Below are 27,280 nucleotides of genomic sequence, written 5' to 3'. Positions count from 1 at the left end.
TGAATATATAAAGGTCCGCAGTTTATATTTGCTACAACTAAAGCTGCTACAGAAAGTTGTACATGTGGTTCATGAGAGCACTTGGCAGTGGGGGTAAGTGGGGCCGTAAAGCTACCCAGACCAGATTCATCAAGCCATGTACCCCAGTGGAGCACACTTATCTGGAGGCAGGAGAGACACCTTTTTATTCTTTGCTCAAAATTATCTAATTGTCTAGTGGGTATCCTGACAGCAACCACGTAATCCCAGATATACGGTGAGTGGTGTAGGCATTACAATTCCTCCTTAACAGGCTGACGATGTGATTGTTGGGGGTCATACAGAGGTCATGATCTGTGAGCTGAACCAGGGTAGTGGGATATGGGCTTCTCTCCTGTGTCCTTGGAATATGCATTCCACCCATTGTCCCCGTAGTGGGAGATGTTTCAAGGATACAGTCTTGAGAGATCAATGTGTTGTTAAGGCCATCTGACTGCACTGAACTGCACTGCACAGTGTTAAAGCCACTGACTACATGACTGAACCCCAGTAAGGTTTCTATATCAAATTTTAGGATTCTGGCAGGTAGATATGGAGGTCTATTCACCTTGTATCTACCCAAGACAAGCCTCTTGAGTAAGTTCCCTAGCTGTTAAAACTGTCATATACCAACCTAACTTGGTCTGCCTTTTCCTTTGGTCTCCCCTTTCCCTCTGTGTACGGGGGCTAGCTTGTGAACCAACAGTAAAATGTTTGATACTGTTTAAGAACCAAGTAAGGACTTGAAACAAATGGACAAGCTGAAGGCCTTTTCTTAGTTAGGTTTTCAGGAAAGAGAATGGTTGGAGGAGAATCTTGCCTAAAATAAAAGTTCTCTCATGCTACCTCTTCATAAATAACTTCTCTGGAATAATGCTTCAGCGTAAAAGCCCTGGGGTCCATCTGGTGCCAGTAAGGGAGACTTTGAGACACAGGCTGGCCTGGCTCCACATTTTCAGTGTCCAGCTGCTGGACATCTGACTGTAGGATCTAATGATATGCATTTTGGAACTCACATTGTATTATGGCTGCCACGTTATGTCACTGTTAATCTTTTTAGGTGGCAATTGGAAACAGATTAAAAATGTATTAAAATATTGGTCTGTACTGAGATGGAAAAGTGAAAGTGAAAGTGAAGTCGCTCAATCGTGTCCGACTCTGTGATCCCATGGACTGTAGTCTACCAGGCTTCTCTGTCCATGGGATTTTCTAGGCAAGAGTACTGGAGTGGGTTGCCATTTCCTTCTCCAGGGGATCTTCCTGACCCAGGGATTGAACCTGGGTCTCCTGCATTACAGGCAGACGCTTTACCCTCTGCACCACTAGGGAAGCCCACTGAGATGGAAGAGGCTATGTAAAGCTAATAAAGAAACCTACAAAGAAAACTGGCTTAAAGTTCTATTGAAAAAGGATGGAATTTCACTGGAATTGAGATCCAGTGAGGTTTATAAAGTTCCAAAAGAACCTGTAAGCAACATACTGAACAGCCAAACCTCTTTTGTTTGTGGCTAAAGCTCTTAACTTCAGAGGCCTGTGGTCAGAGTCTGTTTAGATGATTAATGTTTGTAAAGGAAAGAAAAGCTTCTCTAACCTGCAGATTTCTGTCAATGCACCAGTTAGTTTCAAAATCATCATCATCTTCTCCAAAAGGATTGATAAGCTGCTCAGCTACCTGCAATTGAGAAGATAGAATGAGTCCGCCACGATGCTTGTGAAGACTAAGAGTGGAGGTTGGAGAGGATTCCTGTTTCACTCTCTGATTTTGTCACCTTTCACAGTAGGAAGCCTAGAGTGGAGTGGGAGTGGGTTGATAAATACACAGGTATTTATCAGTCAGCAAGACTGAACTCTCAGACCATCAATCGTGCACCTGCATGGGTCTGCTCTTCAAAGGCTCTGTCTATTCAGCTGGTGACAATGCAGGTCCCATCAGGAGAAGCCATGGGATGTTTAGGAACCAAAAGACTTATTCTCAAGTACAAATCAGCCAGCAAATATCAAAGGAATTCTGACAATATGCTAGGCACTTCAAGGGGTGCAGAGCCTGTGCTCTGAAAGAATTTACAAAAGCCCAGGTAATGAGAGAAAATGTAACTGTGCGCAAGGTTAAAGAGCAAAGAAAGACTTAAATCACAATTAAAGAAAATATTACAAGGAAATTTCACAGTCACTGGACATAACTACTAAGTGAATGAGTCAGAGAGCTAGTAAGTCATAAAGCTGGACTTTTTCTTACTTAGTTTTAACTTAAAGGATTTACTGCAAGTTACTTAGAAGTTACATAGGTTTTTATCATATATCTTCTAATAGTCGGTCAGTATTAGATGTTCTTACCATGCTCCTGAATTGAACAGCCTTCTTTTAAAAACAACTTTTTTTGTGACCACACTGCATGCTGTGGGATCCTAGTTCTCGACCAGGGATCAATCCCATTCCATGCTCTGCAGTGGAAAGGCAGAGTCTTAACTACTGGACTGCCAGGGAAGCCCCTGAATAGCCTTCTTGATGAGAGACTTTTATGCCAAATGAGACTCACCTGTTCTTCTTTTTGATTCATTCCCTTTGATTTTTTTATTATTTGGATCTGTGTGTGTGTGCATATGTGTGGTTTTACATTGGGCTTAAATGTGAAAAACTTACAAGTGTATAAAATAAAAGCACCATTGATTAGTTGAGTTCCTAGATTCTGAGACTTCTTGGTAAAAAAGATCTATCTATATATTTTTTAGGATTTAGGTCTAATCACTTACAGCTGTTCTCGACATTGAGTGAACATCAAAATTATCTGAAAAGCTTTTAAAGAAAATTGATGGCTAGGTCCTTCCCTCAGAGATTCTGATTTAATGGATGTGAAGCTGAGCCAGGCATCAGTAGTGAGCAGAGCTCCCAAGAGATTTGATTGTGTGGCCATTATTGAGAACCACGGATAGGGAAGGATAGCCCCCTGTTCTAAGGGACAGCCTGGCAGGGCTGGTGCCTGGATCAGTCAGCTGCACAGCAATATCCATGAAAGAGTCTGTGAATGCAAGTTCCAAGGGGTTATCTACCCTTTCTTGCCTGGTGCGAGCATGCGTGCTAAGTCGCTTCAGTTATGTCTGACACTTTGTGATCCTATGGACTTTAGCCCTCCAGGTTCCTCTGCCCATGGGATTCTCTAGGCACGAATACAGGAGTAGATTGCCATTCCCTTCTCCAGGGGAATCTTCCCAACCCAGGGATTCCAACCTGGGAAGCCTATTTTTGCCTGGGGTTTTCTTTAAATAAAATGGGCCACTGGATGGATCCTGAAAATACTTTTGTTACATCCAGAATTTCACTTTTTTGATATCAGTCCTACATATAGTATTACAGTCTACATTTAACTACCAAAATGATATCCATGATTTTGATAGCCTGTCACAACGATAGCCTTTACTCACTTTGAGGCTCCGTTTCTAGCAAATAACTGAGTAATAGACTGTTCATAAGGTTAAGCTGGGTTTTCTACACTTCAGTATTTATAACTATTAGAATGGTCAAGACAAAACAGCTTAGAAATTGACTTACAATCCACTGGATGGGAAAACTCCCTTCTCTTAGAGTCGCCTGTCAATAGAGCTAAGATTTTCTTTTCATATTTTGCCTTCAAAAATATTTTATAAAGGAAAAGAATGTTAATATTTTATTTTTGGGGGGCCACTCTGCACAGCATGCAGGATCTTAGTTCCCTGGCCAGGGATCAAACCCATGTCCCTTGCAGTGTAGGCAGGAGTCTTAACCACTGAACCACCAGGGAAGTCCCAAGAAGGTTAATATATTAGAGAGCACTTCAGAAGGCAGGAACTGCTGACTGTTCCTTCCAGCCTGGCTGAACACTTCACATGGGCACAAAATGAAGAATAAAAAGCTCAGCACAACTCAGGCAAAAGGACAATAGAAGACCAGAATGATTGAGGATCAAGTGTTGGGCCAGTAGTGGCGATTTTCTGGAGAAGGAAATGGCAACCCACTCCAGTGTTCTTGCCTGGAGAATCCCAGGGACGGGGGAGCCTGGTGGGCTGCCGTCTATGAGGTCGCACAGAGTCGGACACGACTGAAGTGACTTAGCATCTGTTTATAAAGATAGAGTGTACTTTTTCTCTAATGAGAAATGAGAGCTGTTAGTCTCTCTTGCTCTTTGTCTTAAGTGGGTAAAAATAATCCACTCACTGTCATCTGGTTAAAAATGTTTTTGCCATTTGTAAAGGAAATGCCTTTACTCTTTGGAGGGTAACTTGAAATGCCAACATATTTATTTTTTTCCTGGTTAAGATTCAAACCAATGAAAGTAAAGGCGTCTGCAGGGAAAAGGCTGCGACAGCATGGAAGGCCTGGATGTGCATGTCGACATGTGGCTGTTTGGAAGGTCAGACATTTGAAATTCTACTTTATTAAAGTTATCTTCAAACTGTCCTTAGATTTCAGTTACCTTAAAGAAGTCATAATCTTTGACCTTTTTCTGTCACATACTAAAGAGAAGGAAGAATCAGGTTTCTGATGTTGTTACATACATTGGGGTGGAAGAGAGATGGTGGTGGGAACAAATAAAATTTAATGCTGATGATTGGACTAGTTCTTTTCATTGCTCTGACCTGCTTTTAATTTCCTGGCAAACCACATGTTGCCATTAATCTTGGTGTTTCTGGTTTTGATTCCGATGAATTCCTACGAGTCTCAGTTCTGGTTTTGAAAATGGAATGCGTTTAATGTCGTGGGGCAGCTAGTGGGATTTCAGGGAATAGAAGCTAACTATTTAGAGTTGAGCAGAGTCAAGATTGTTTAGTCGCTCAATTGTGTCTGATTCTTTTCAAGCCATGGACTGTAGCCCGTCAGGCTCCTCTGTCCATGGGATTTTCCAGGCAAGAATACTGGAGTGGGGTGACAATTCCCTTCTCCAGGGGATCTTCCTGACCCAGAGATTGAACCCACATCTCCTGCATTGCAGGTTGATTCTTTATCACTGGGCCACCTGGGAAGCCCAGAACCAAGATAAAAATATAATAATCATGCTTAAGTCTGAGATACAAGACTTCTTATTTACTTTCTTTTACTCTGCCTAGTCACTTGTTGTGGTATAAAATATCAATGCAGGTATACTTAATACTTTAATTACATTGTCATAATCCTAGTGAGAGCACACAAAGACTTAACACAATCAATGCCATAAAAGAGTAACGTCTTTGCATAAATGAGCTCTGCAGTACAATACTCACCACATCCCTGCCACTTGAACTCCCAGTTGAAAAATAGTAATATCTCAGCTATTAAATGTTAAATCTACCTTGGAGTCACTCATGAATGAGTGATTCAGTAAGGGATCAGTGTGCAGAGTTTGGAACAGGACCTAGACTGTAGGAGGGTCTCAGGCATGGAGACTGTTGGCTACCTTGAGCCATCCTGCGTAGAAGAAGAATTGTAGGAGAGTGAAGACTGGAATGTAAAGATCTAAGTCATGTCCCGCATAGCCTTTGGTGGGATCCAAAAACTGGCGTCCAATCAGGCAAGCAAAGAAGAAGGTGTAGACAGCCAGCGTGACCACCTGAAACAGAGAGAAACCCTACTGAGAGCACAGTCCTGGCTGCCCCGAGAGAGCCAGCATGCCAAAGTGGGCAATGGAAAGAAAAAATCACATGCCAAGGATTTGATACCTGGGTGTAAACCAGCGGAATCCCAACCCAGTCATAACCAAATAAGAGGCTGCACCAGGAGCGAAATCGGTTCATTTCCTAAGCCAGAAATAGATAAAGCACGATTTACTAAGATGATAGGTGTGGTAAATAACATTTACTAGGATTCAGAATATGGCTGTGGCTTTTAGAAATACACCTATAAAATAATGATCATGACTTCGAAAGACTAGAAATTGGTTTTGAAGGCCACTCCAAAAGGAAAATTTTGAAAATGACAAGCTAATGACATCATTCAATGATGTGCAAAAGGGATAAGTACAGTTTAAAAAAATATAAAGATAAATCAGGATGGTATAGAAATATCCCCTACTCTATTGAATTCATAATTTCCCACTATATATTTATAGTCCCAAAGGGGTGGTGGAAATGCAGTAGTTAATATTTCAAAAAAATCATTTCTAAATTATGTGGAGAGCAGGTTATTTTTTGTTTCCTCTTTTTTGAAAACATGCTTACTGAAGATCTTAGAAAAAAGCCTAAATACATCTATGCCTTTTCCCCCAACAAAGGACCACTTTAGAATACTTCTATTGATAGAAAATCTATCTCTGTTAAAGCAGAAAGGATTGAGATCCATTGATTTCTTTTTTCTCTACTGAACACAAGTTATTATTTAAGACTGAGAAAGAGTATATGTAATTTGGGAGCTATTTTAAAATCATTCACTCCTTTTAGCCTAATGAAGGCAGGAGACTGTCATGGCACAAATCTATCTAGCCCATCTATAAATTTGTTTCTCAAATGCATTCAGTATTATTTCATTTAATGAAAACACAGCTTTGTTTCCTGGGTCATCTGGAAAGCTGATTAACTTTGCTAAGTCACTTCAGTCATGTCCGACTCTTAGTGAACTGGCAGACTGTAGCCCGCCAGGCTCCTCTGTCCATGGGATTCTCCAGGCAAAAATATTGGAGTCGGTTGCCATTTCCTCCTCCAGGGGATTAACTTTGGGATATTACAATTTGGGGGAACTGACTGGGGATTTAGGTCCAGAATCCTGGAGTTAGGGATGGCAAATATGCCTCTTGGGTGCCAGGACCTTCCGAGCCCTTTGCAGACATTGCTGATCAATCAAGGAACATTTTCTTGTAGAGCCTATTACAAAGCCTGTGTGTGTTAGTGGCTCAGTTCTGTCCAGTTCTTTTTGACCCCATGGACTGAAGCCCACTAGGCTCCTCCATCCATGGAATTCTTCAGCTAAGAATATTCGAGTGGTTTCCACTTTCTTACTCCAGGGGATCATCCTGACCCAGGGATTGAACCTGAATCTCCTGCATTGCAGGTGGATTCTTTACTGTCTGAGCCACCAGGAAAGCCTATTATAAAGCCTTCAATTCAGTTCAGTTCAGTTGCTCAGTCGAGTCCAACTTTTTGCGACCCCATGGACTGCAGCATGCCAGACCTCCCTGTCCATCACCAACTCCCAGAATTTACTCAAACTCAAGTCCATTGACTCAGTGATGCCATCCAACCATCTCATCCTCTGTTGTCCCCTTCTCTTCCCATCTTCAATCTTTCCCAGCATCAGGGTCTTTTCAAATGAGTCAGTTCTTTGCATCAGGTGCCCAAAGTACTGGAGTTTCAGCTTAAGCATCAGTCCTTCCAATGTATATTCAGGACTGATTTCCTTTAGGATGGACTGATTGGATCTCCTTGCAGTCCAAGGGACTCTCAAGAGTCTTCTCCAAAACCATAGTTCAAAGTAGGCTTTATAATGAATGATGAAAAAGTTGGCTTAAAACTCAACATTCATTACAAAGCCTACTTCTGCTTAAAACAGCCTCTAAGCAACCACCTCCAATCAACTTCAGTTAAAACTGTGTTATATTCTCCTCCTGCATTTGAGGTTCTAATCCTAGCCCAGTCTTTCTGGTTCCTTTGGAACCAGGATTGAACAAAGCAGACTCGTCCAGGTCCAGCCTTTTACATCCAAGTCCCTGTTGGTGTCTGAGTCGTATCTTTTAACTGATGTTTGCAATATACTTACAGTCATCAGTGATTGAAGATCAACACTGTCTCTGATTCTACCTTCCTTCCGGGCTTTAGCTGCGAGATTTCCAAACCAAATGAATGGAACCCAGTATTTCAGATGAGGAGATTTGAGGTGGTCGAATAATTTTCTTTCATCTGCTGTCATAAAACCTTTACACAAAGTAAAAAGAGATAGGTTATACAGACTTGATTTAACATTAATGTTTATCTTAGTTGCTTAGTCGTGTCCTACTCTTTGTGACCCCATAGATTGTAGCCTGCCAGGCTCCTCTGTCCATGGGATTCTCCAGGCAAGAATACTGGAGTGGGTTGCCGTTTCCTTCTCCAGGGGATCCTCCTGACCCAGGGATTGAAGTGGCATCTCTTATGTCTCCTGCATCGCAGGTGGATTCTTTACTATCTAAGCTACCAGGGAAGCCCCATAGCGTTAATGCTGCTGCTGCTGCTGCTAAATCGCTTCAGTCCTGTCCAACTCTGTGCAACCCCATAGACGGCAGCCCACCAGGCTCCGCCTTCCCTGGGATTCTCCAGGTAAGAACACTGGAGTGGGTTGTTATTTCCTTCTCCAATGCATGAAAGTGAAAAGTGAAAGTGAAGTCGCTCAGTCGTGTCCGACTCTTAGCGACCCCATGGACTGCAGCCTACCAGGCTCCTCCGTCCATGGGATTTTCCAGGCAAGAGTACTGGAGTGGGGCGCCATTGCCTTCTCCGTTAGCATTAATATCTTACCCTAAATATTTCAGCGTCTACTATGTGAGCATAGAATGGGGGATATTCAAGAAATAAAAAATAATGCGGTACCTGTCTCAAGTAGTTTTTACTTGTATTAGAGAAAAGGACTATTTACCTCTGTAAGGACTGCTTACAAACATTGCCTTATATACTGATATATAACTCTGTGTGTGTGTGTGTGTGTGTGTGTGTGTGTGATCGTAGTGCCAATAGGAAGCAAGGTGACATTAAATGTGGACTAGGACATCAAGGGAATGTCTCTTCTTTAGGGTTTGGTAAAATTGAGAACAGGAATACTTAGAATTGTTCAGATTTAAAGAATAAAAGTTGATAATGTATACAAAGCACTTATAGTTTTGCCCAACAGGTGAGTCGCATGACTTTTCCTTCTGATGCTTCTTTTCAAACACCTAATTAACCAGGTTCTCTTCTGAGAAGCCTTCCTTGATTCCTTCTGCCTTTCCCCTTCAAATCACCATGGGGCTCTCTCTTGCCTCATGTTATGGTCGTGTTAGACACAAATGTTTCCCCTGCTAAGACCCTTTGGGAGGGCAAAAGGCATATTATCTTCACAGTCCCTACAGCATTTTGCATATACTTTAAAAGCTTTTCTTTGATTTTGTGTGTCTCCATGTGTGTATGTGTGTATGTACGTGTGTGTGTGCATAACACAATTTGCTTCAGCTTTCAGTGACTTCTCTGAGCCTGTTTTCTCATGTGTAAATGAGATAATAATGTCTACTTCACAAGGATGTTGTAGAAGTACCTGAGATGGGGAACATATGCCAAGAGGTTAACATAACACTTTGCACATAAATAACACTCAGGAAGTGCTAACACATAACATATTATGTGAAACTTTACTCATCCTCCACTGCCTGCACACCGAAAGAAGAGACTTGAATAATAAGAGAGGAATAATAAGGTAGCAGGTTTATTTATTAACAAACATTTATGGAATGTCTACTATGTAAAAAGGTTTGTTCATATAAATATGTGCTTCAAAAGCTTACTGTTTACACTTGACCTTTTTTTTTTTTTTTAATTCGATTGCATAGTTCAGTGGGCACAAAAATCCTAACAGGCTAAAGAAATATTAATGGGGAAAGTAAGTCTCATTTTCCCAACCAACCAGTTTCCCTCCCTGAAGGAAATCACTACAACCAGGTTATTTTGTATATTTCTGGAGAAGTGTCACAGATTTCATACAGGCCAAATTTTTAAAAACACAAATGACTTTATACTCCATACATGTCTGCCATTTGCTTCTTTTTTTCAAGTTATATCTTGGAGATTTTTTTTGTTAAGATCTGGAGTGCAGAATCATTCTTTTTAATGGCTGCATTCTAGTTAGCATTGTACAATATCTTACACAACTAGTCTTCTTCTGAACAGAGTTTCAAGTTGTTGTCACAAAGCACCGAGCTGAGCTCCCTGCGCTGCAGAGCAGCTTTCCACTCCCTAGCTATTATACATGTGCAGTATACAAATGTCAGTGCTGCCCTCTCAATTCATCCCACCCTCTCCTTCCTTCCTGTGTCCCTGAGACCTTTAGGGCAAGATCCCTGACCCAGTGTTGCACCTTACAGTCTCATGTGCCTGTGTCTTAGCCCAAATGCCTTTTAGAAAATACCAGTGCCTTTGCCTTATCCCCAGAGGTGTTGATTCAATTGGTCTAGAGTAAGGTCCAGGGGTAAGCATACTTTTAAATCTTCCTGAGTGATCTAATGAATTGGGTCCAGGCAGTTGCATGTTTATAAATCTCTGCAGGAAATTCTGAACGATAGCGATGCTTGAAAAATCACTTTCTCACTGAATGAAGATTCTGTTAACTCAGTTTGAAATAAACAGAGTAACAATTACAAGACGAGTATTTACCAACAAAAGACTAGTTTTAGATAATACTCAGGTTATTTACATTAGCTTTGAAAAGTCTGCCCAGGCCAGGGGAACTGAACTCTTTCTGGTGGTCAAAAATAAGAATGAGCCTGAGAATTCTTGTCTTGTTTCTCAGTGCATTTCAAAGTTGTTGCATGATCTAGATAATCCATTTGGGTTTTTGTTTTAAAAGACTTACAGAGTATGATTAAATCTAATGATAAGAAGTCAATAGACGACCTGTCTTGGCTCTGTGCTTAAAGACCTACCGCAACCTTTCACCCTTTCCCTGGAAGCCTATTCTCAGACATTTCATATCAATTGTCTAACAGTTACAGTCTTGGGATTTATACTGCAGTTTTCAAAAATGACCGCATGTGTATACTTGGCTGAAATCTCTGTCATTTGACCTCTGGTTATTTTTTATTCAGGAATACGGATCAAATTGTGCTGGCAAGTCCTTTCTGGCTTCTTAGCAGAAGAAAATATGCAGAGTGAGGAATTATTTAATGCAAACGCTAAAGCAAGAGTTAGGTACCACCCTCCCCCCATCCCTGTCGTGTAGCAAACCCATCGGTTGAAAAGCGACATGTAGAGTTAGGAAAGCAGGGGGTTTAAATGTTCAGTCCAAATGTACTGAGCACTTTGCTAGGTGCTGTGAAAAACGAACCAGACACTAATGTGTCCTCCAAGAGTATACAGGCAGAATAATTTTTATTATTTCCTGCAGGGTTATACATCTTATACAAAGTAACCCTATCTTTGGAAATTGAGTTACTGGTCCCTTGAAAGAAAAGTCTAGATCGTTAGTGAAATCAATTCAGAGAGCATTTGTTATTAAATGGAATGCTATCCTCATCAGTGCTTCAGACCATTTTAACCAGAGATCAATGATATTTTCAGAATGTGGTCATTATCCTCGTCTCTAAGGCTATGTTCACCACAGGTACGGATTTGCTGCAGTTTGGCAATACCATCAGTTGGGTGATCCTCACGTTACCCTGTCTCCTTCACATATCTATCTTCATGCCACATCTCCTCAGACCCTATCCACACTCCTAACATTGCTATTTTATCTTGCTATTGCATCTGGCTTGAATTTCTCTTTCTATCTCTTTTCCTTCTGGTTTTTTGGCTAGTTCAGCTCTGCTCAGCAATTTTCGTATTGCTTATCCCAAAGAACACTTTTTAATATTTCAAATCAGAGTAAAAAAATATATATAGATAGATAGATAGATATACAATTATGCACACATACAGTGGCTTCCCAGGGGCACTAGTGGTAAAGAACCCGCCTGCCAATGCAGGTAGACATAAGAGACATGGGTTTGATCTCTGGGTGGGGAAGATCCCCTGGAGGAGGGCATGGCAACCCACTCCAGTATTTTTGCTTGAACAATCCCTTGAAAAGAGGAGCCTGGCGGGCTATAGTCCATAGGACACAACTGAAGTGACTTAGCACGCATGCACACACACACACACACACACACACGTTTGTATTTTCTTGTGACTTGAATTGTGGCTCAATGGAGAAGGATCTGCTGCTGCTGCTGCTGCTAAGTTGCTTCAGTCGTGTCCGACTCTGTGCGACCCCACAGACGGCAGCTCACCAGGCTCCCCCGTCCCTGGGATTCTCCAGGCAAGAACACTGGAGTGGATTGCCATTTCCTTCAATGCATGAAAGTGAAAGTGAAGTCGCTTGGTCGTGTCTGACTATTCGCAACCCCATGGACTACAGCCTACCAGGCTCTTCCATCCATGGGATTTTCCAGGCAAGAGTACTGGAGTGGGGTGCCGTTGCCTTTTCTGAGGATCTGCTACTTTAAGGCAAAATTTTATTGCTTTCAAACCAAAGGACCAATTAAGTCCATAAATCAACAGTATTCCAGCAGTTGCAGATTTGGTTGCAGCTGAGGCAGATGTCTTTTGCCTTTAAAGCAGAGCATGCCCGTCAGGCTCTATTAAGAGAAGAGCTAAGAGCTCTGCTTCTCAAAACTTTTAGCAGGGTTTATTGCCAATTCTTTCTGAAAGAGTAACTTGTGCATTCAGCATCTCAGCTGTTCTCAGAGAGGTGACTTCTTCGGAAGCATTGCAATGAGCCTGATTCATTTTCCTCTCTGTGCTTTCCAAATGAATGGAATGAAGCCGCCAGATTCAGCTGCAGCTGTTCTTTAAATTCAATGGTAGAAGTTCAGAAATCCCTGTCAACTGGGAAAACCAAAAGAAGGCAAAATGCGACTGAGAGAGAGATGTAATCACAGTGTGAAGGCATTGTGGAAGGCAGTATTCAGACATATTTTTTTTCTCTATGAACCACAGAAAGAAAGATATCCCAAAACAATTCTTGGCTTTTCTGGATGAGGTGCCCCTTGATTTTTCTGCTCTGTTCCATTCCATTACATAAAAATGCTGGCTCCAAGCCATTAAAATGATTTAAGAACCCAAGAATAAGTTACAACCCACAATTTGAAAAGCCTGAGATAGGATATGGTTGAGTAAAGTCAGTTTCTGGGGTAGCAATGCTGAACACAGACAGAAACTCCTCTATTTTCCTAATGTGAGCAAAACATCTCTAGTCTGCCATATTCCTGTCTCTAAATTAGTATCCTATTTGGTAGCTCACTGCCTTCTACACATGACTCACTGGAAATACCATTCACAAAATCAGTGCTCTCAACTCCTAGCCTCTCCATGTGGCCCAGAATTCCATTTGCGTTGGGTAAATTGATCTGAGACAATTTGCAGATAAAGTTGGAGGAATTAATAGATGTGCTCTGGTGCAAGACTTTGCTGCACAGTAGAATGTTCTAGGGAGCTTTAAAAACTCCCAATGCCCAGGTTACACCATATAACTATTGAATGTTAAAATCTGGGGATGTGAGCCAGGCATCAGTATTTTTAAAAGATCCCTAGTGATTCTATCTTATAACAAAGTTTGAGAACAACTCCATCTAGTGCAGAATCACACAGCAAGCTGGACATTTTGGCTTCCTTGGTCTGGGTCAAACACAGTGCTTCTGGGGAGCCTGTTTAGAAGTGGATTTCTGGCTCCCAAACTCCAGAGAGTCAGATTCATAGGCTGTCTCAGAAGCTGTAATTTAAATAAGCACCCTTGATAATTCACTGAATGTCGTGATCTATGGTCATCCTTTGAGAGGTACATGATTGACGAGCCTTGATTTAACTCCTAAAACAGAGCTGTGAAAAGTGAAAGTCGCTCAGTCGTGTCTGACTGTTTGCAACCCCATGGACTATACAGTCCACGGAACTCTTCAGGCCAGAAAACTGGAGTGGGTAGCCTTTCCCTTCTCCAGGGGATCTTCCCACCCAGGTCTCCCACATTGCAGGCCAGTTCTTTACCAGCTGAGCCACAAAGGAAGCCCAAACAGAGCTGTGAGAGCCTTCGAACACTGAGCCGAGACTGCCCATCCATGGTGTTAATTCAAGGACGTGTGCTCTTTCTGTCTCATGTAGATCCAGTGTGCATAGGTGAGTCAAGTTTCACTCACAAGATGACATTCAGTCTGTTCTGGGCTCATCATGTGAGACTATAGGCGTAACTGACTCAGACTGTTAAAGTTCAGCCAACAGAGTAAAAACTGGCACAGCCGTGAATACCACTGTCCCTTGATCATGTCTCCTGTAGCACAGAACAATGGGAAATTTCAGAGAGACCAGGGAGCCCCAGCACCACAGAATGCATCCAGATAAATGCGAACAGCAGACCACAGGGCAGAAAGTCAATACTACACAAAATCTATTCTATTTTACTTAGTGGGAGAAGATCACAGATTAAATGACCTAAGTGTGGGGCTAGGCTTCCAGTCAGTGCATCTAGAGTTAGAATTTTTATCTCAACAATCATTTGATAATTGAGAGCTTACTCGATTGTATTTATGCCTGTTAACCATACATGTCACTAAAAATTTTGATGGGATGTTCACGGGCTCTCTCTCATCAGAGCAGAAGCTCAAGGAACTTCATGTTAAGATTCCAGGCCTTTGAGAAAACAGAAGTGTCCTTTCCCTAAATTTTATTGTCTTTTAACCACTCTTACAGGCTACCATGCACAGAAGGAAACTTTTTCAGAGAAACCTAAATGCAATGCAGTGATGTGAATTTCAACTGTAAATGTATTTGTGCTTCTTTCCGAAAATGATTCATAGAAGAAAAGATTTGTAGTAATCTTTACTGACAGTTGAGGACAGGGGCCATACCCACACTTGCTTTCAGCTGTGCTCCAGTGCTCAGCACAAGGCCTGGCACACTATCTGTGTGCGTGCTAAGAAGCTTCAGCTGTGGCTGACTCTTTGTGACCCTTTGGACAGTAGCCTGCCAGGCTGCTCAGTCCATGGAATTCTCCAGGCAAGAATGCTGGAGTGGGTTTCCATGCCCTTCGCCAGGGGATCTTCCTGACCCAGGATTGAATCTGCATCTCCTACTTGCATTGGCAGGCGGCTTCTTTACCAATAGTGCCACCTGGGAAGCCCCAGTGTACTGTATCCACTCAATAAATCTTTGTTAAATGAGCAAACGCATGACAGATTTAGCAAACAGATTTAGTACTGTTTCTTTTAGAGGAATGTATACCATTTCCCTTTACCTATTTTTGTACTTCTGGTAAGTAATTATGAAGGGAAATGTTTTCTTCTCCTGATCACTGCGAAACTCCAGATAAAATGTTTTGATTCAGTCTCACCGTAACATAAACCCAATTAAGGCCATCACTTAAATTGGCAAAGATCTGGAATTGAGCCACTGACTTGACTCGGAATGAATGACATCTTCCAGGGCAGGTGATTGAAATGACTGGAATTTTCCAGGGTAGGTTTGTAGCCAAGAGGGAAAATAACAGAGGCTCCTGGGTTGCAGCTCCTCTGGCAAATAAATGTTTGAAAATGGACCAGTGCAGGGAACTTTTGGCATAATAAACAGTTTTTTTGCATTCGATTGCTATGTTTCTATTTTCATGGGAGCATAAAGAACTTTTAATTTATGATTTGGGAAATGTAACATCAAAGTTTATGTACTTCCCAGAATAATGATTCTTCTAATTTCCTGGAATAATGTAACTTGAGTGTCCAACTTAACGGCAAGGAATATTCAGGGACCAGCAGGTGAATGACCTAGTCCACAGGTGTGGAGCCCCTGGCTGGGGTCTTAGGGCAATATTTCCAGAATTGGTCAAGTTCCACGGCAACCACTGGCATGAGCCATCCTGTTTGTTGTGAGTTATGCCATCCTGTTTGTCGTGAGCCATTCTGTCCCTAACTGGCCAGCTCCCAGCTCCATATGAGGCAAGGTGGAGACCCAAAAGACCCTCAACCAATGACCACCCCTTTCCATAGGAATTTTCTTTGTCCCGAGGCCATAAAAACTTGCCACAAGCCCATGTAAGAGGTCTGCTCTCCCTCAAGCTGGTGCGCTGTCCTAACAGCATGTCTCACTCTGCTCTCCCTGTGTCAGCTCTTCCTGGTCTGTCAGGAAGGCAGCCTGCTGTCTTTGCAGGGCTCCTTACTACCTCAGTCCTTTGTTCTCAGTAAATTCTGTCTTCTAAAATACTCTGTCTGGAAATTCTTTTCCAACCTGTGCTCAGACTGCTTCAACAATCAGCACTAGTGAAGCCAAATGCTTCAGAAGAAAATGCTGATCTTCATTCTCTCCACCCTCTCCCTCTTTTTCTCCTGCTAGTCCTGAATCTTTGTGACAGGGACCCTCCCTGAAGCAATACAAAGAGGATGGAAGGAAACTGCCATTGCCCTGAAGTCCACTGTTTCTCAGAGTGTGATCCAGAGACCCCCTCTTGCCTCAAAGTCTCCAGAAGCTTGTTAAATATGCTCATTCCTAGACCCCACCCTAGACCTACTGAATTGCTGGGGGTATTATCTTAGGATCTGCAGTTTTGGCAATACTGATTTAAGTTTGAGAACATTTACTTCCCTGACAGGTGGCTTTATGTGGGGAAGTCCACTGAGGCTTTTGTGCCCCCCTGCTTTGTCACCTCTCCTTAGGGGGCCCTGTTTCTACTACCAGCCCTCTCTGCCCTCAGGCGGAGCAGGTGTCCTGGCTCTGTGCTCAGGGAGTCTGCCAAACATTTTCTGCCATGCTTGAACTTCCTGTTCTTCCCAGAAATGTTGGCACAGGCCAAGGACAGACAGAGAAGAGGAGACATGTGCCCGGTTGGGAGAGCCTGGAAGCCAACTCCACGCGCAGACTGAGTCAGCCCTCTCTGTTAGGGAAAGGAGCAGGAGGTCTGGGAAGTCTGTTCCACCAACTGACAGAGAGGCTGCCCCCCACGTGGGCGGCAGTGGGGCAGCCAGGAGGGACCCTATCTCCGAAGCATCTGCCCCAGCTTGGAAGGCAGTGGCTCGAACCTTTGCCCGACCACATAATATGTAAACCTGGTGTTCCTGTGGGCACATGCTGATCCACCACCCCTTTTCCTGCCTTTTGAGAAAACACTTGTGAGTGAAAAAGAGTAGTAGAGACCTTTACACTGAGAGAATTAGTTATGACCCCAGAGTGCATTGCAAAGGCTTTAGCCCCCCTCCTATCTCCCTCACTTCTCCTCCTCCTTTAGACTCTTCACACAAACTAACCAAAAACCCAAAGTGAGAATGATGCTTGCTGTGTCCAGGCACGTCAATTTCAGGTCCCCTAGATCAGGGGTCCCCAACCTCCGAGTGATGGACTGGTACTGGCCTGTGGCCTGTTAGGAACCGGACTGCACAGCAGGAGCTGAGCAGCAAGGGAGTGAGTGAAGCTTCATCTGTATAGCGCCCCCATCACTCGTGTTAATGCCTAAGCTCTGCCTCCTGTCAGTTTCTGCAAAATGGTGAGCTGTATAATTATTTCATTATATATCACAATGTAATAATCATAGAAATAAAGTGAGCAATAAATGTAATGAGCTTGAATCACCTCGAAGCACCCCCCACCCCATCAGTCCATAGAAAAATTATCTTCCATGAAACCAGTCCCTGGTTCCAAAAAGGTTGGGGACTGCTGCCCTAGATGATGGCCTCTGAGCAAACTGCTGCCCAAAGCCACCCTACAATCCTGAAGCCTCTAGCATGGTCGAAACCTTGAATTCACCCTTTTATTAACTGTTACAGCTTTGTTTTTAGTAATGAATTAGTTGGTGAATGCCAAAGCTTTTTACCCCAGGGGTGAGAAAAAGGATTAAAACATAAGCATCTCAGAAAAGACTCAGAACTTCTCAAACTCCAGTGTATAAACAAAGCAGCACCAGAGCATGTTTAAATGCAGATTTCCCAGGCCTTCCATGGTTCTGATTCACTAGGTCTGAGGCAGGGGCCAGGAGTTTGCATTTTAAATAAACAACTCAAGTTATTCAAGGTGCAAAGGGCCCATGGGTCTGCAGATCATACCTTGAGACATACTTGTTTAAATGCACATCAAGGAGCAAATGATTTCATACGCCCTTGGAATGGTTGGGGTCCTGGCGGTTGGAGAGAAAGAAGTATTGGAGTATTCTGAATGTCTTGGAAAGGGGGAGAGGGTGGATGCAAGTAACCAAAACAGGCATTTGTGTAAGTCTGATAATGAGTAAGCATTGGTGTTATGAACAGTGCACCTAAAAGAAATGAATTCACATCGTTAAACATCATTCTCCCACTCATCTCACAATTTCTACTTGCCCCTCAGACCTGAGAACAACTCAGGCCTCGTTGAGCTCATGTCTGACTTGGGGTCCCAAAAGGGGCTCCTTTGCCAGCTGCCCTGCCACCTCCCCACTTGCTGTTAATATGAAGGTGACGTTGAGAGGAGGAGATCTGCTCTGAGAATTGGGCCTGGAGTCCCGATTCCTGGCAGAATGTGCCCTCTTCTTTCCAAGGATGCGTCAGAACTAGAGACACCTTTATCCATCCGAGTAAACTTTAGCTCTCACTCGTCCTTTTGGAATGAGCCAAATCTTTCTCATTTGTTTTAGAACTTTTTCCAGAGGTTGAAATTCTTATCTCATTCTATCCTTTAGATATTAGAGTAAGAAAATTAACCTATCAAGTGGCATTTTCAACCTGGTCATTCTGAAGCAGTGTTCCACTTTTAAATTTGGAGGACGGGTGGCAGTTAATTTTTCTTTAAATTCTGACTGGTTTTATATTGTAATATACCTGTATGTTTGCCAGGCCATTTATACCCTTCATCTGACTCTGTAACTGACTCCTTGTGACTCATTGCTGCTGCTGCTAAGTTGCTTCAGTCGTGTCCGACTCTGTGCAACCCCATCAATGGCAGCCCACCAGGCTCCCCTGTCCCTGGGATTCTCCAGGCAAGAACACTGGAATGAGTTGCCATTTCCTTCTCCAATGCATGAAAGTGAAAAGTGAAAATTGAAAGTGAAGTCGCTCAGTCGTGTCCGACTCTTCACGACCCCATGGACTGCAGCCCACCAGGCTCCTCCATCCATGGGATTTGCCGGCAAGAGTACTGGAGTGGGGTGCCATTGCCTTCTCCCTGTGACTCATTACTTTCTCACAACTTGCTCTGTACCCCTCACAACAGCCTCTACGTTCCTTCCTTATTTCCATCTTGACTTTCACAGCCTCCTGGTCATAGATAAGGAAGACCTGGGATGTCACATCAAATGATTCTTCCTTCTAAAATGATCAAAGGCCTGTGTTATGACTTTGCACTAGATGATTTCATTATTAAAAGCAAGAATGCATGTCATACCATGTGCCAAGTAAGCTTCTAGACACTGCAAATATTATCTTATTTAATCCTCACAACAAGCTAGGAGGTATATGAGAGCAGAGGGTTGTACAACATCACTATAACCTCATTTTATAGATGAGGAAACTGAAGCATTAGAAAGGTAAAGTAACTTAGACAAGGTCACGAAGCTGGTAAAGGGTAGAGGAGTTGAACTCTCACTCTGTGTTCTTGGTCACTATCTATATTGTCATCTGAGAAGACAAAACCAAACAAAAATTTCCCAAACCTTCAAAAACAAGCAAAAATGCTACTCTTAAAATATATATACATATCACTATGTATTTTCAAGGACATTTCAGAAAAAGAGACTGGATAATGAAAGCTAATTTGAGACTGTACTCAACATAAAGGCAAAATCATCTCATGGTTCCTATGTTTACTATATATTCATTTATACATTCCAACATACTCTCAGATCGATCAAAGACAACTCAGCACAACAACCCATTTTTATTCTGTACTTGCCAACAATGATCTCATTTAATCCTTATCCCCTTGAAGGCTGATTAACAGCTTATCACTTTCACTTTTGCTAAATATTAACCGCAAAGAGAACCATCCTTCAATATGATTTGTTCTCAGCATCCTGTGTCCAGGAGCCCAGGTGCAAAACTACGTCTGCTCTGAGGAACAGAAGAGACAACAGACCTCCACTGAAGCAGCCTTTTACTGCCACTTATCAGAGTCTGTGTAGATGAAAACCCACATTGCTATTTCCTTTCAGAGTCTGCTATGTTTGGGGAAAAGTATTAAGTTAGGAGTTCTGAGTCTTAATTGAAAATTTGACTCTCCCATTAATGAGCAATGTGATCCAGGGAAGGTCATATCCTCTCTGAACCTCTCATGGTTTTATTGAGGTCCAAATGAAATAATGTTTGTGAAAGTGCATAAGCTGTAGAGTACTAGACAACGTAAGATAATATTACAGATGGTTTATATTTCTTTAAAAATGATATATGATGAAATATGAAAATGTAATAGGATAATTATCATATTATAGATTGTAAGATAATATTACTATATTATGACTGTTGGCAACTTAATATGAGGTTGACTGTTTGCTGTTTCCTTTGCTCTGCCCCCTAAGTAAACTTCTTGAGGGCAAGAACGATGGCTTATTCATTTTTTGCCTCTTAGGACTGTTTCTGGCACAGGATAGGTATTTAGTAAATGTTTCTTGAATGAATGAATGGATGAATAAAAGATATTTTCAGAGGAAATTTGAAGGTTGAGAGGAGCCCCATGGAAGGAAGAGTAATTCACAATACCTGCTTCAACCACGTGGTCCATCGTTGGAAACCTTTTGTACACAGCTGTGCTCACTGAGCGGAAAATGAGCAGGGAGGTGAGATTGACATAGCGCATCAGTGTCCTCCTGAGCAGGCGCCCATGCTCGTCACTTCCATGAACACTGCTGGAGATGAGAAACATCAGCCTGTCTGGCCAGGGCAGATTCACAAACTGGTTCCACCATCGATTCACTACTAGAGTAACATAAAAGCCTGCAGAATAACAGGAAACTGTAAAGTAATTTCTTACTGAAGACACATTGTTGACACTGATGCTTTTAGCAGAATTTTAGCCTTTTTTAGAGATCAGGGTGTAAAAACATTTAGTTATCCATATCTTATGATTTTTCCCTCCAGAAAAAAAAAAAGTAATTTGTGCCTGGCAATGGCATAACACTAAGTGGATATTAGAACTCACATATTGATGGCAAAAAATGGAGAGTTAGTAAAGAGAAAGCTTAATTGTCCAAGAGCACATCATTACCTCAAACTTGTTGGGTGTTAATTTAGCAAAAGCAGTCTTGAAGGTAAACCTTATGGATGATTCTGGTTCTATTGCAAGCAGTGGCTTTTCAGGCATGCCTCTCAGCTTGGAAACACTCCCATGCAGAGTCACTGGTATCACCATCGCGGAGACAGCTGTGTGGCTGCATGCTGCGTGTGACCTATACTTACCAAGCACAAAGGTTACTGGAATTTGTTCAGCATATCTGTCACAGTAAATTGATAATTTTTCAAAGAAACGTTTTTGGGCTCCTGTAAGTAACAATCTGGAGCAAAAATAAAATGCACAGCCCTTTATGATATTATACTTCTGCACCTGCTTTGCAAGTGACATTCACTGCAAACAAGCAAAAATAATCTCAGTTTTTTTAAAAGGAGCAGTAGCTCTTCCTTTTATACCTAAGCTGATGTATCTCAAAAGCTTTTTAACTGATGAACATTTTAAGTACTAATGTTTTTAGAACATAAATGTTATTGGTCATTAGACAGTGGGACATAGTAATCCATTTTATTTTGAATGTTTTATATTTTTAAATTTTTATATGATTAATGCATGGGATTTAGAGCAAAATACTTCATAAAGGAGTACATTATCCAATTATTAAACATATGCACTTAAAAAAGAATGTCTTAATTATGTTTATTATTGGAATATGCTTATTAAGTAATTATTGAATAATAACCCTGAATTTGACATCTTGATCTTACTTTCTCATGAATATTCTACTCAGTACATTCTTAGTTATGTGTGTTATACCTCAAGGGATGTTATAACTGTTTATTTTAAAGCCTAGAGTTATTTAAAATATAAAACAACAACACAGATTCAACAGTTAGAAGTGAAATTTTTATTATATGTGGTGAGTTTTTATTTCTATAGTATAAAAATATCAAAATTTATATTATAGATCTGACAGAAACCCACTTTCTGGTATTGTTAAACATGAATCCATTTAATAGAGCTATTATTGATATTTATGTTTCAAGGGGGAGATTCAGAATCAGAAGAGATATCTCAAGGCAGGTTAATAATAATGATCGAAATCCGGAAAGAAGGCAGATGAATTTTAATAAATGAGTGAATGCAGCTGTTCGAAAAGAATCAGGACTCCCTTGGAAACACCCACTATGGCATATGTCAGAGGCCTATTTGGGTCAGTAGAGCTTTGAGGAAGGAAGCAAAGGGATAATGAGGTGACAGTGAGCCACAGACTGCTGGTGAAGACCTGGGAGCTGGCGCTAAGGATGTGTGTGGGATTCAGGGTGGGCTTGGAGTGCCCAATGCAGCCTTAGCTTTGGAGGGGGTGTCAGAAATTCTACAGTCAAGAAAAGATGACAGGCAAGGCGTCACCTGGTGGATAGGCCTCTCAAGATGAGGCTGATGACAAGTTACAGCCAGATTGGTTTCTGGGACTCAAATTGAATTGGTCAGAGAGAATTAAATGTGAAGAGCACAGACCATAGAGCCTTACAGAGCCATGTTTGAGTCCCAGATCTGCCACTTACAGATTTGGATTTTGAGCATATTTTTAACTCTCTCTGAGTCTCAGTTTTCTCATTTGTAAATGAGGATAATAATAATAATACCTGTGTATCAGGGATGTTAGGAGGATTAAAGAATACATGATATATAAAACCACTTAGTATATAATGTCAGTCAATAATAAAGTGGTTGTTACTATTAATAATTGGCCAAAGGAAAAAATATTAAGCTAATAGACACATAGAAATTTTACTAGCTAGAAGGTACTACAGCAAGTATTTTGTCAAATGTATCCCAAAATACAAAGAGAGATAATCAAGCTAGTGAATTCGGGTTCTATCTTATGATTTTTTGACAAGCATAACTATTTGCTTATAATGGGATTAAAAAACTTTAGCATTGTTAGTGGATATGAGAATGAAACTCATTTTTTTTATTTGTCTATATTTGTCTACGGGCATGTCTGACTTTCTCAACAGATTCAGCCTAGTTCTTGGTAGAGCTGTGATCAAGATAAAAGGATCTATTTTAATAAGATTTTACGTTCGAAATTTAAAGAATGAAAAATGGCTTGAAATAATGATGATCGTTAAAAACACAAGCACTTTTTGGTCTTTAGAAAAAATATGTGCATACAGTTTTGTGGGAAATAAATAAGACATTGGAGCCAAAATTAAGGCCCAGTGGAGCATCTCTGGCTACGATGCAACTGCTCTAAGAGCTGTTCTATTCTAACCAGCAGTAGCAGCAATAAATACACACTAGTAAAAATAAACGAATGAGACAATTATCCTGAAACGTCATGTGTCTTCCACCATTTGATATTGTGAAGGATTGAATGACATACAAATAAATTGTCAAAATAATACTGTATTTAGAGGATTTATTCAAAAAATCATCAGAGGTTTTTAATAAAACTTCCCTTTTAAAGATATTTTGCCAAAATGTATACCAATATATACATTTTTGGGGAACAGTAGTTTTGATATATAGCAAAATAACTGTTCACTTTTGGTCATTATCAACCAGTCAAATTAACTTCCCTCTTCTTCACATGGGGTCCTGTCACTGCAAGGAGGAATACATGTGGGAGCAATGACATGCAAGTTTGTTCATGGTATGCAGAAGGGAAAGAACAAACTGATAAGCACAGAAAAGGTGGAAATACAGCCTCAAAAACCTTTAACTTTTCTATTTTAAGTTTTAACTTCTCCCTGAGAAGAAATTGTGCAATCAATATTAATTAAAAGAACTCATGGAGCTTCCCATTTATAATACTGATAAAATTTTATTAAGACTATAATTGTTAGTCATAAAAGTATTTCATGGAAGTATTGTTGCTCAAATTACCTGTCAATCTGACAGGCAAAGTTTGTGATGTTATAAAGAATAAACATCTTTTGTGAATATAATGTGCCTTCAACTTTGAAGATATGATGAAAATAAATTCGTTTTTAGCCTTTTTCTTTAATTGAGATATTGGTAAGTTTGGGGGCACCATCTTAGATAAGATTTTGTCATTCCAGGAAAAAGGAAGGAAAGTTGCCTGGTATACACTATTTATGAAAATGTTAATTATGTAAGTAGTCGCTGCAAGCAGTCAAATCATAAACTCAAACTTCGAACGATATCATTCAGAGAGGCAAAAATAATGATTTTGAATGGTAAAAATCATCACTTAGTGAGGATCTAAGTATAAATCTTTCATTTTTTGCCTGGAGCAAAATTCCTGAAGCACAAATAATACTTCATCACGACCAGTTCAAGTGGGGCTGGAATGGGAACCACCTAAACATGATGGGTTAGAGTCCATTTAACATCCCAAAAATGGTTAGGTGTGGATTAAGATACTTAGTCCCAGGGACAAGAGGGTGACAGAGAATCATGCAAAGGAGGAGATTACATAATGCAAAAGTCAGAGGCAACCAAAGGACTTGGATTTTTGAGACTGTATTCATATATGCTATTTGATGGCCATTTAAGAACACATGCAAAGGAAAGTACCTGTACATCAAGCTTATTGCCGTGTAAAGTACAGCAAAAACAATAAATTCCCTGTACAATAGTTTGTAGATGCTGCCTCTCCACTTGAGGAGTAACCTATGAAATCCAAAAAAAGTTGCATTTGCTACTTTACTGGAGTAAGTGACAGTCATCTTGGACAGTTTGTTTGTTTGTTTGTTTTTCTAGAAGAGCAAGAAGACAAAACACAAGTAAAAAGCGATGTTTAAGACAGAGCATAAATCTATATCTCAAAGAAATCCTAGTCAGCAACGAGTTAGTCTTCTTTACTAATTTGCCTTTCTTAGCTTGAAACAATTTGGAATTTGGAGATAACCACGACCTCAGTGCTAAATCTTTTAGTAGAAAAGGGGAGGAGAGTAGTTCTGGAAAAAGTAATATTAGACATCTTAAGCTTGCCTTCATGTCTAAATATTATTTAGAGATTATATGACTATCACTCGATAAATATTTGAATGACTAAATAAGATATATGAAATACATTGTAATATCATCTATCATATATTTTCTGCATCCATGGGAAGATTTAAGGTATTGATACATGTTACATTTACTGATATTTTCTTTTTTTGCTGTTTTTTAAAGTTTAATTATTTTAAATTAGAGGGTAGTTGCTTTACAACATTTGTGTTGTATCAGCATGAATCAGCCACAGGTATACATATGTCCCCTCCATCTTGAACCTCCCTCCCACCTCCACCCCATCCCACCCCTCTAGGTTGTCACAAAGCACTGGATTTGAGCACTCCCTGCACCATACAGTAAATTTCCACTGGCTATCCAATTCTACATATGGTAATGCATATGTTTCGAAACTACTCTCTCAGTTTGTCATTGACATTTTCAAAATCAGTAGTCAAACCCAAATCAGTTTGGGTCTTTATTTGCTAAAGTATGTAAATAGGCATTTATTTCGCCTTTGAATTTCCTTGAAGGAAGTTACAGCTCTCTCAGAAATCAGGAGAAGCAAGCCCCTTTTGGGAATTTAATTGATGGGTTACTTTTGGTGGTTTTAATTTAATTGTCTCTTTAGTGGAGCTCCGAGTGCACTCTGTGTACTTCAAAAGGTAGAAAAAACATCAGGCCCCAGTGATTCTAAGAAAGGTGCATTTTCCCACTGAAAAGTCTCATGTAAAATGCTTAGGTCACTTTCTCTTTGGAACTGAAAAAAATAAGGCCATTATTTAGGACTCTTTCCACCTGGATCTGTTCCATGGATGTAGGTAGGATGAGAACTGGGCCCCAAATCCTAGCTTTCAGTGAGTTCTCTGGAATCCCATTGCTTTTCACCAAGACACTAAATATTCAGGCTTTGAGAAGATGCCCTGAAGCTGGTCTTTATTTGGAAATCCTGCTCTACAGCTTTCTGACATGTAGCACATAGAAAATGAAATTTCTTTGAAACCTTTTGCTTTGGAAAGGATCTATGTGGAGGATTCTACAGAGCTATTTAGGCTGAAATTATGACATTTTTAGGTAGAACTGTACTAGACATAACTGATAAATCCTATAGCAGATTTCTTATATACATAGTACCTTATGGCACACATTTTACCATCAACAAGGACATCTTCTGTCTTTATTCAGATGTAAAGAAACAATCTAATTCCCATTTACCTAATTTCCCTAAAAACAAACAAACAAAAAAAAAACGTGAAAATTTTAAACTATATTCTGAAGCTGTAGTTTTTGTAATCACCAACCTAAGCCTTCAACATGACTGATTTTTAACAAAGAAAACAGGACTTTTTGGCAAAAGTTAAGTGCCATTACTTTTTTTGTGGGACTCAGGTTACAAAAGCAGTTCCATTGTTCCATCTTCATCTCTTCTATTTGTTTAATATGAGTACAGCAAAGTTGGGAGAGGAACATAATAAATTAAGCCCAATTTCATAATTTGTTATCATGGGCACCGGAGTTTTAAATGAGTCCTCAAATAACTCTCAATTAACAGTCACCCTTCCATTACAGCTCTGTCAGAAAAACCCAGATCACATCGACAAGAGGTCAGAGCTAAAATGCATAGGTTTACTCTGCGCACTAACCTATTTGTTTGGGTTGGAGTGTCCGGCGTCTCCGACAGGGAAGACAGTCTCCAGGCTCCCCCTGCAGAGGTGCCTTCGGGTTGGGGCTGTACTCTCGGCTCACCCTCCGCGCATGCACAGTCAGATTTTCTTTCTGTTCTCTGGCCACTGAGAGGACTTGGAGTGTGACAAGGACAGGGGTTAAATGACTTTCCACTTGCGAAGGCCTATTTATGCCAGTTTGCCCACTGGTGACAGCCACAGCCAGGAACAAACAGGAGCAACAGCTGCTGATGTGGCTTTTTTTTTTTTTCTAATCTCTAATTATAACTCCACCTGCCACCCAAAGCACTCCTTTGAATGAGTTGGAGGTAGCGTGAAGGAGCTGGGGTCATTTAAGACTGTTATTTTCATTCTGACCTTATCCTGGGATCAAGGAAGAAAGTCCTTTGCCCCTAACATGCTCTGAAGAGGCTCCACCAACCAAAAACGGGAATTAGTACAGTCTGTGTGTGCTTAAAAGGAGAATAAATTCTCGTGAAGCCATAAACTGGGGCAGACAAGAACGTAAACAGGATTTTCACTCATTTGAGGAATGTTGAGGACACTCTTCTATTAAAAACAAAACGCATGTATGTTTGAGAGTGATGTGTTTGTATATTTTAGAATAGCATAGACAATTATTACACATGATGGCATTCAGTAATGGAAACTGATAACACACTGATTCACTACATGTGTTATCCTTCCGTGAGGGCTTCCCTGGTAGCCCAGATGGTAAAGACTGCCTGCAATGCGGAAGACTCAGGCTCGATCCCTGGGTCGGGAAGATCCCTTGGAATAAGGGAATGGCTATCCACTCTGTATTCTTGCCTGGAGAATCCCATG

General features: G+C 40.9%; 1 protein-coding gene across 6 annotated transcripts in view; it reads right to left on the bottom strand.

Moving 5' to 3' along the window:
- BEST3 (bestrophin 3) overlaps positions 1 to 26,599 on the bottom strand; it is a 55,904-nt gene extending 29,305 nt beyond the window's left edge. For 2 of the 6 annotated variants that reach the window (XM_061416496.1, XM_061416501.1), the window contains exons 1-8: positions 26,410 to 26,599; positions 24,351 to 24,532; positions 21,035 to 21,129; positions 20,339 to 20,572; positions 7,714 to 7,868; positions 5,685 to 5,762; positions 5,423 to 5,575; positions 1,610 to 1,690 (exon numbers count right to left, since the gene is read on the bottom strand). In XM_061416496.1, coding sequence (XP_061272480.1) covers positions 1,610 to 1,690; positions 5,423 to 5,575; positions 5,685 to 5,762; positions 7,714 to 7,868; positions 20,339 to 20,572; positions 21,035 to 21,129; positions 24,351 to 24,502 — 948 coding nt within the window. In that variant the 5' untranslated portion in view covers positions 24,503 to 24,532; positions 26,410 to 26,599. The other 4 variants (XM_061416497.1, XM_061416498.1, XM_061416499.1 and 1 more) reach the window with 4 other exon arrangements.
- Positions 26,600 to 27,280: the final 681 nt, after the last annotated feature.

This window comes from Bos javanicus, chromosome 5 (genome assembly GCF_032452875.1).
Source record: "Bos javanicus breed banteng chromosome 5, ARS-OSU_banteng_1.0, whole genome shotgun sequence".
NCBI lineage: Eukaryota > Metazoa > Chordata > Mammalia > Artiodactyla > Bovidae > Bos > Bos javanicus.
The sequence above is the reverse complement of the archived record's forward strand: the minus strand, read 5'-3'. Positions and strand labels throughout refer to the sequence as shown.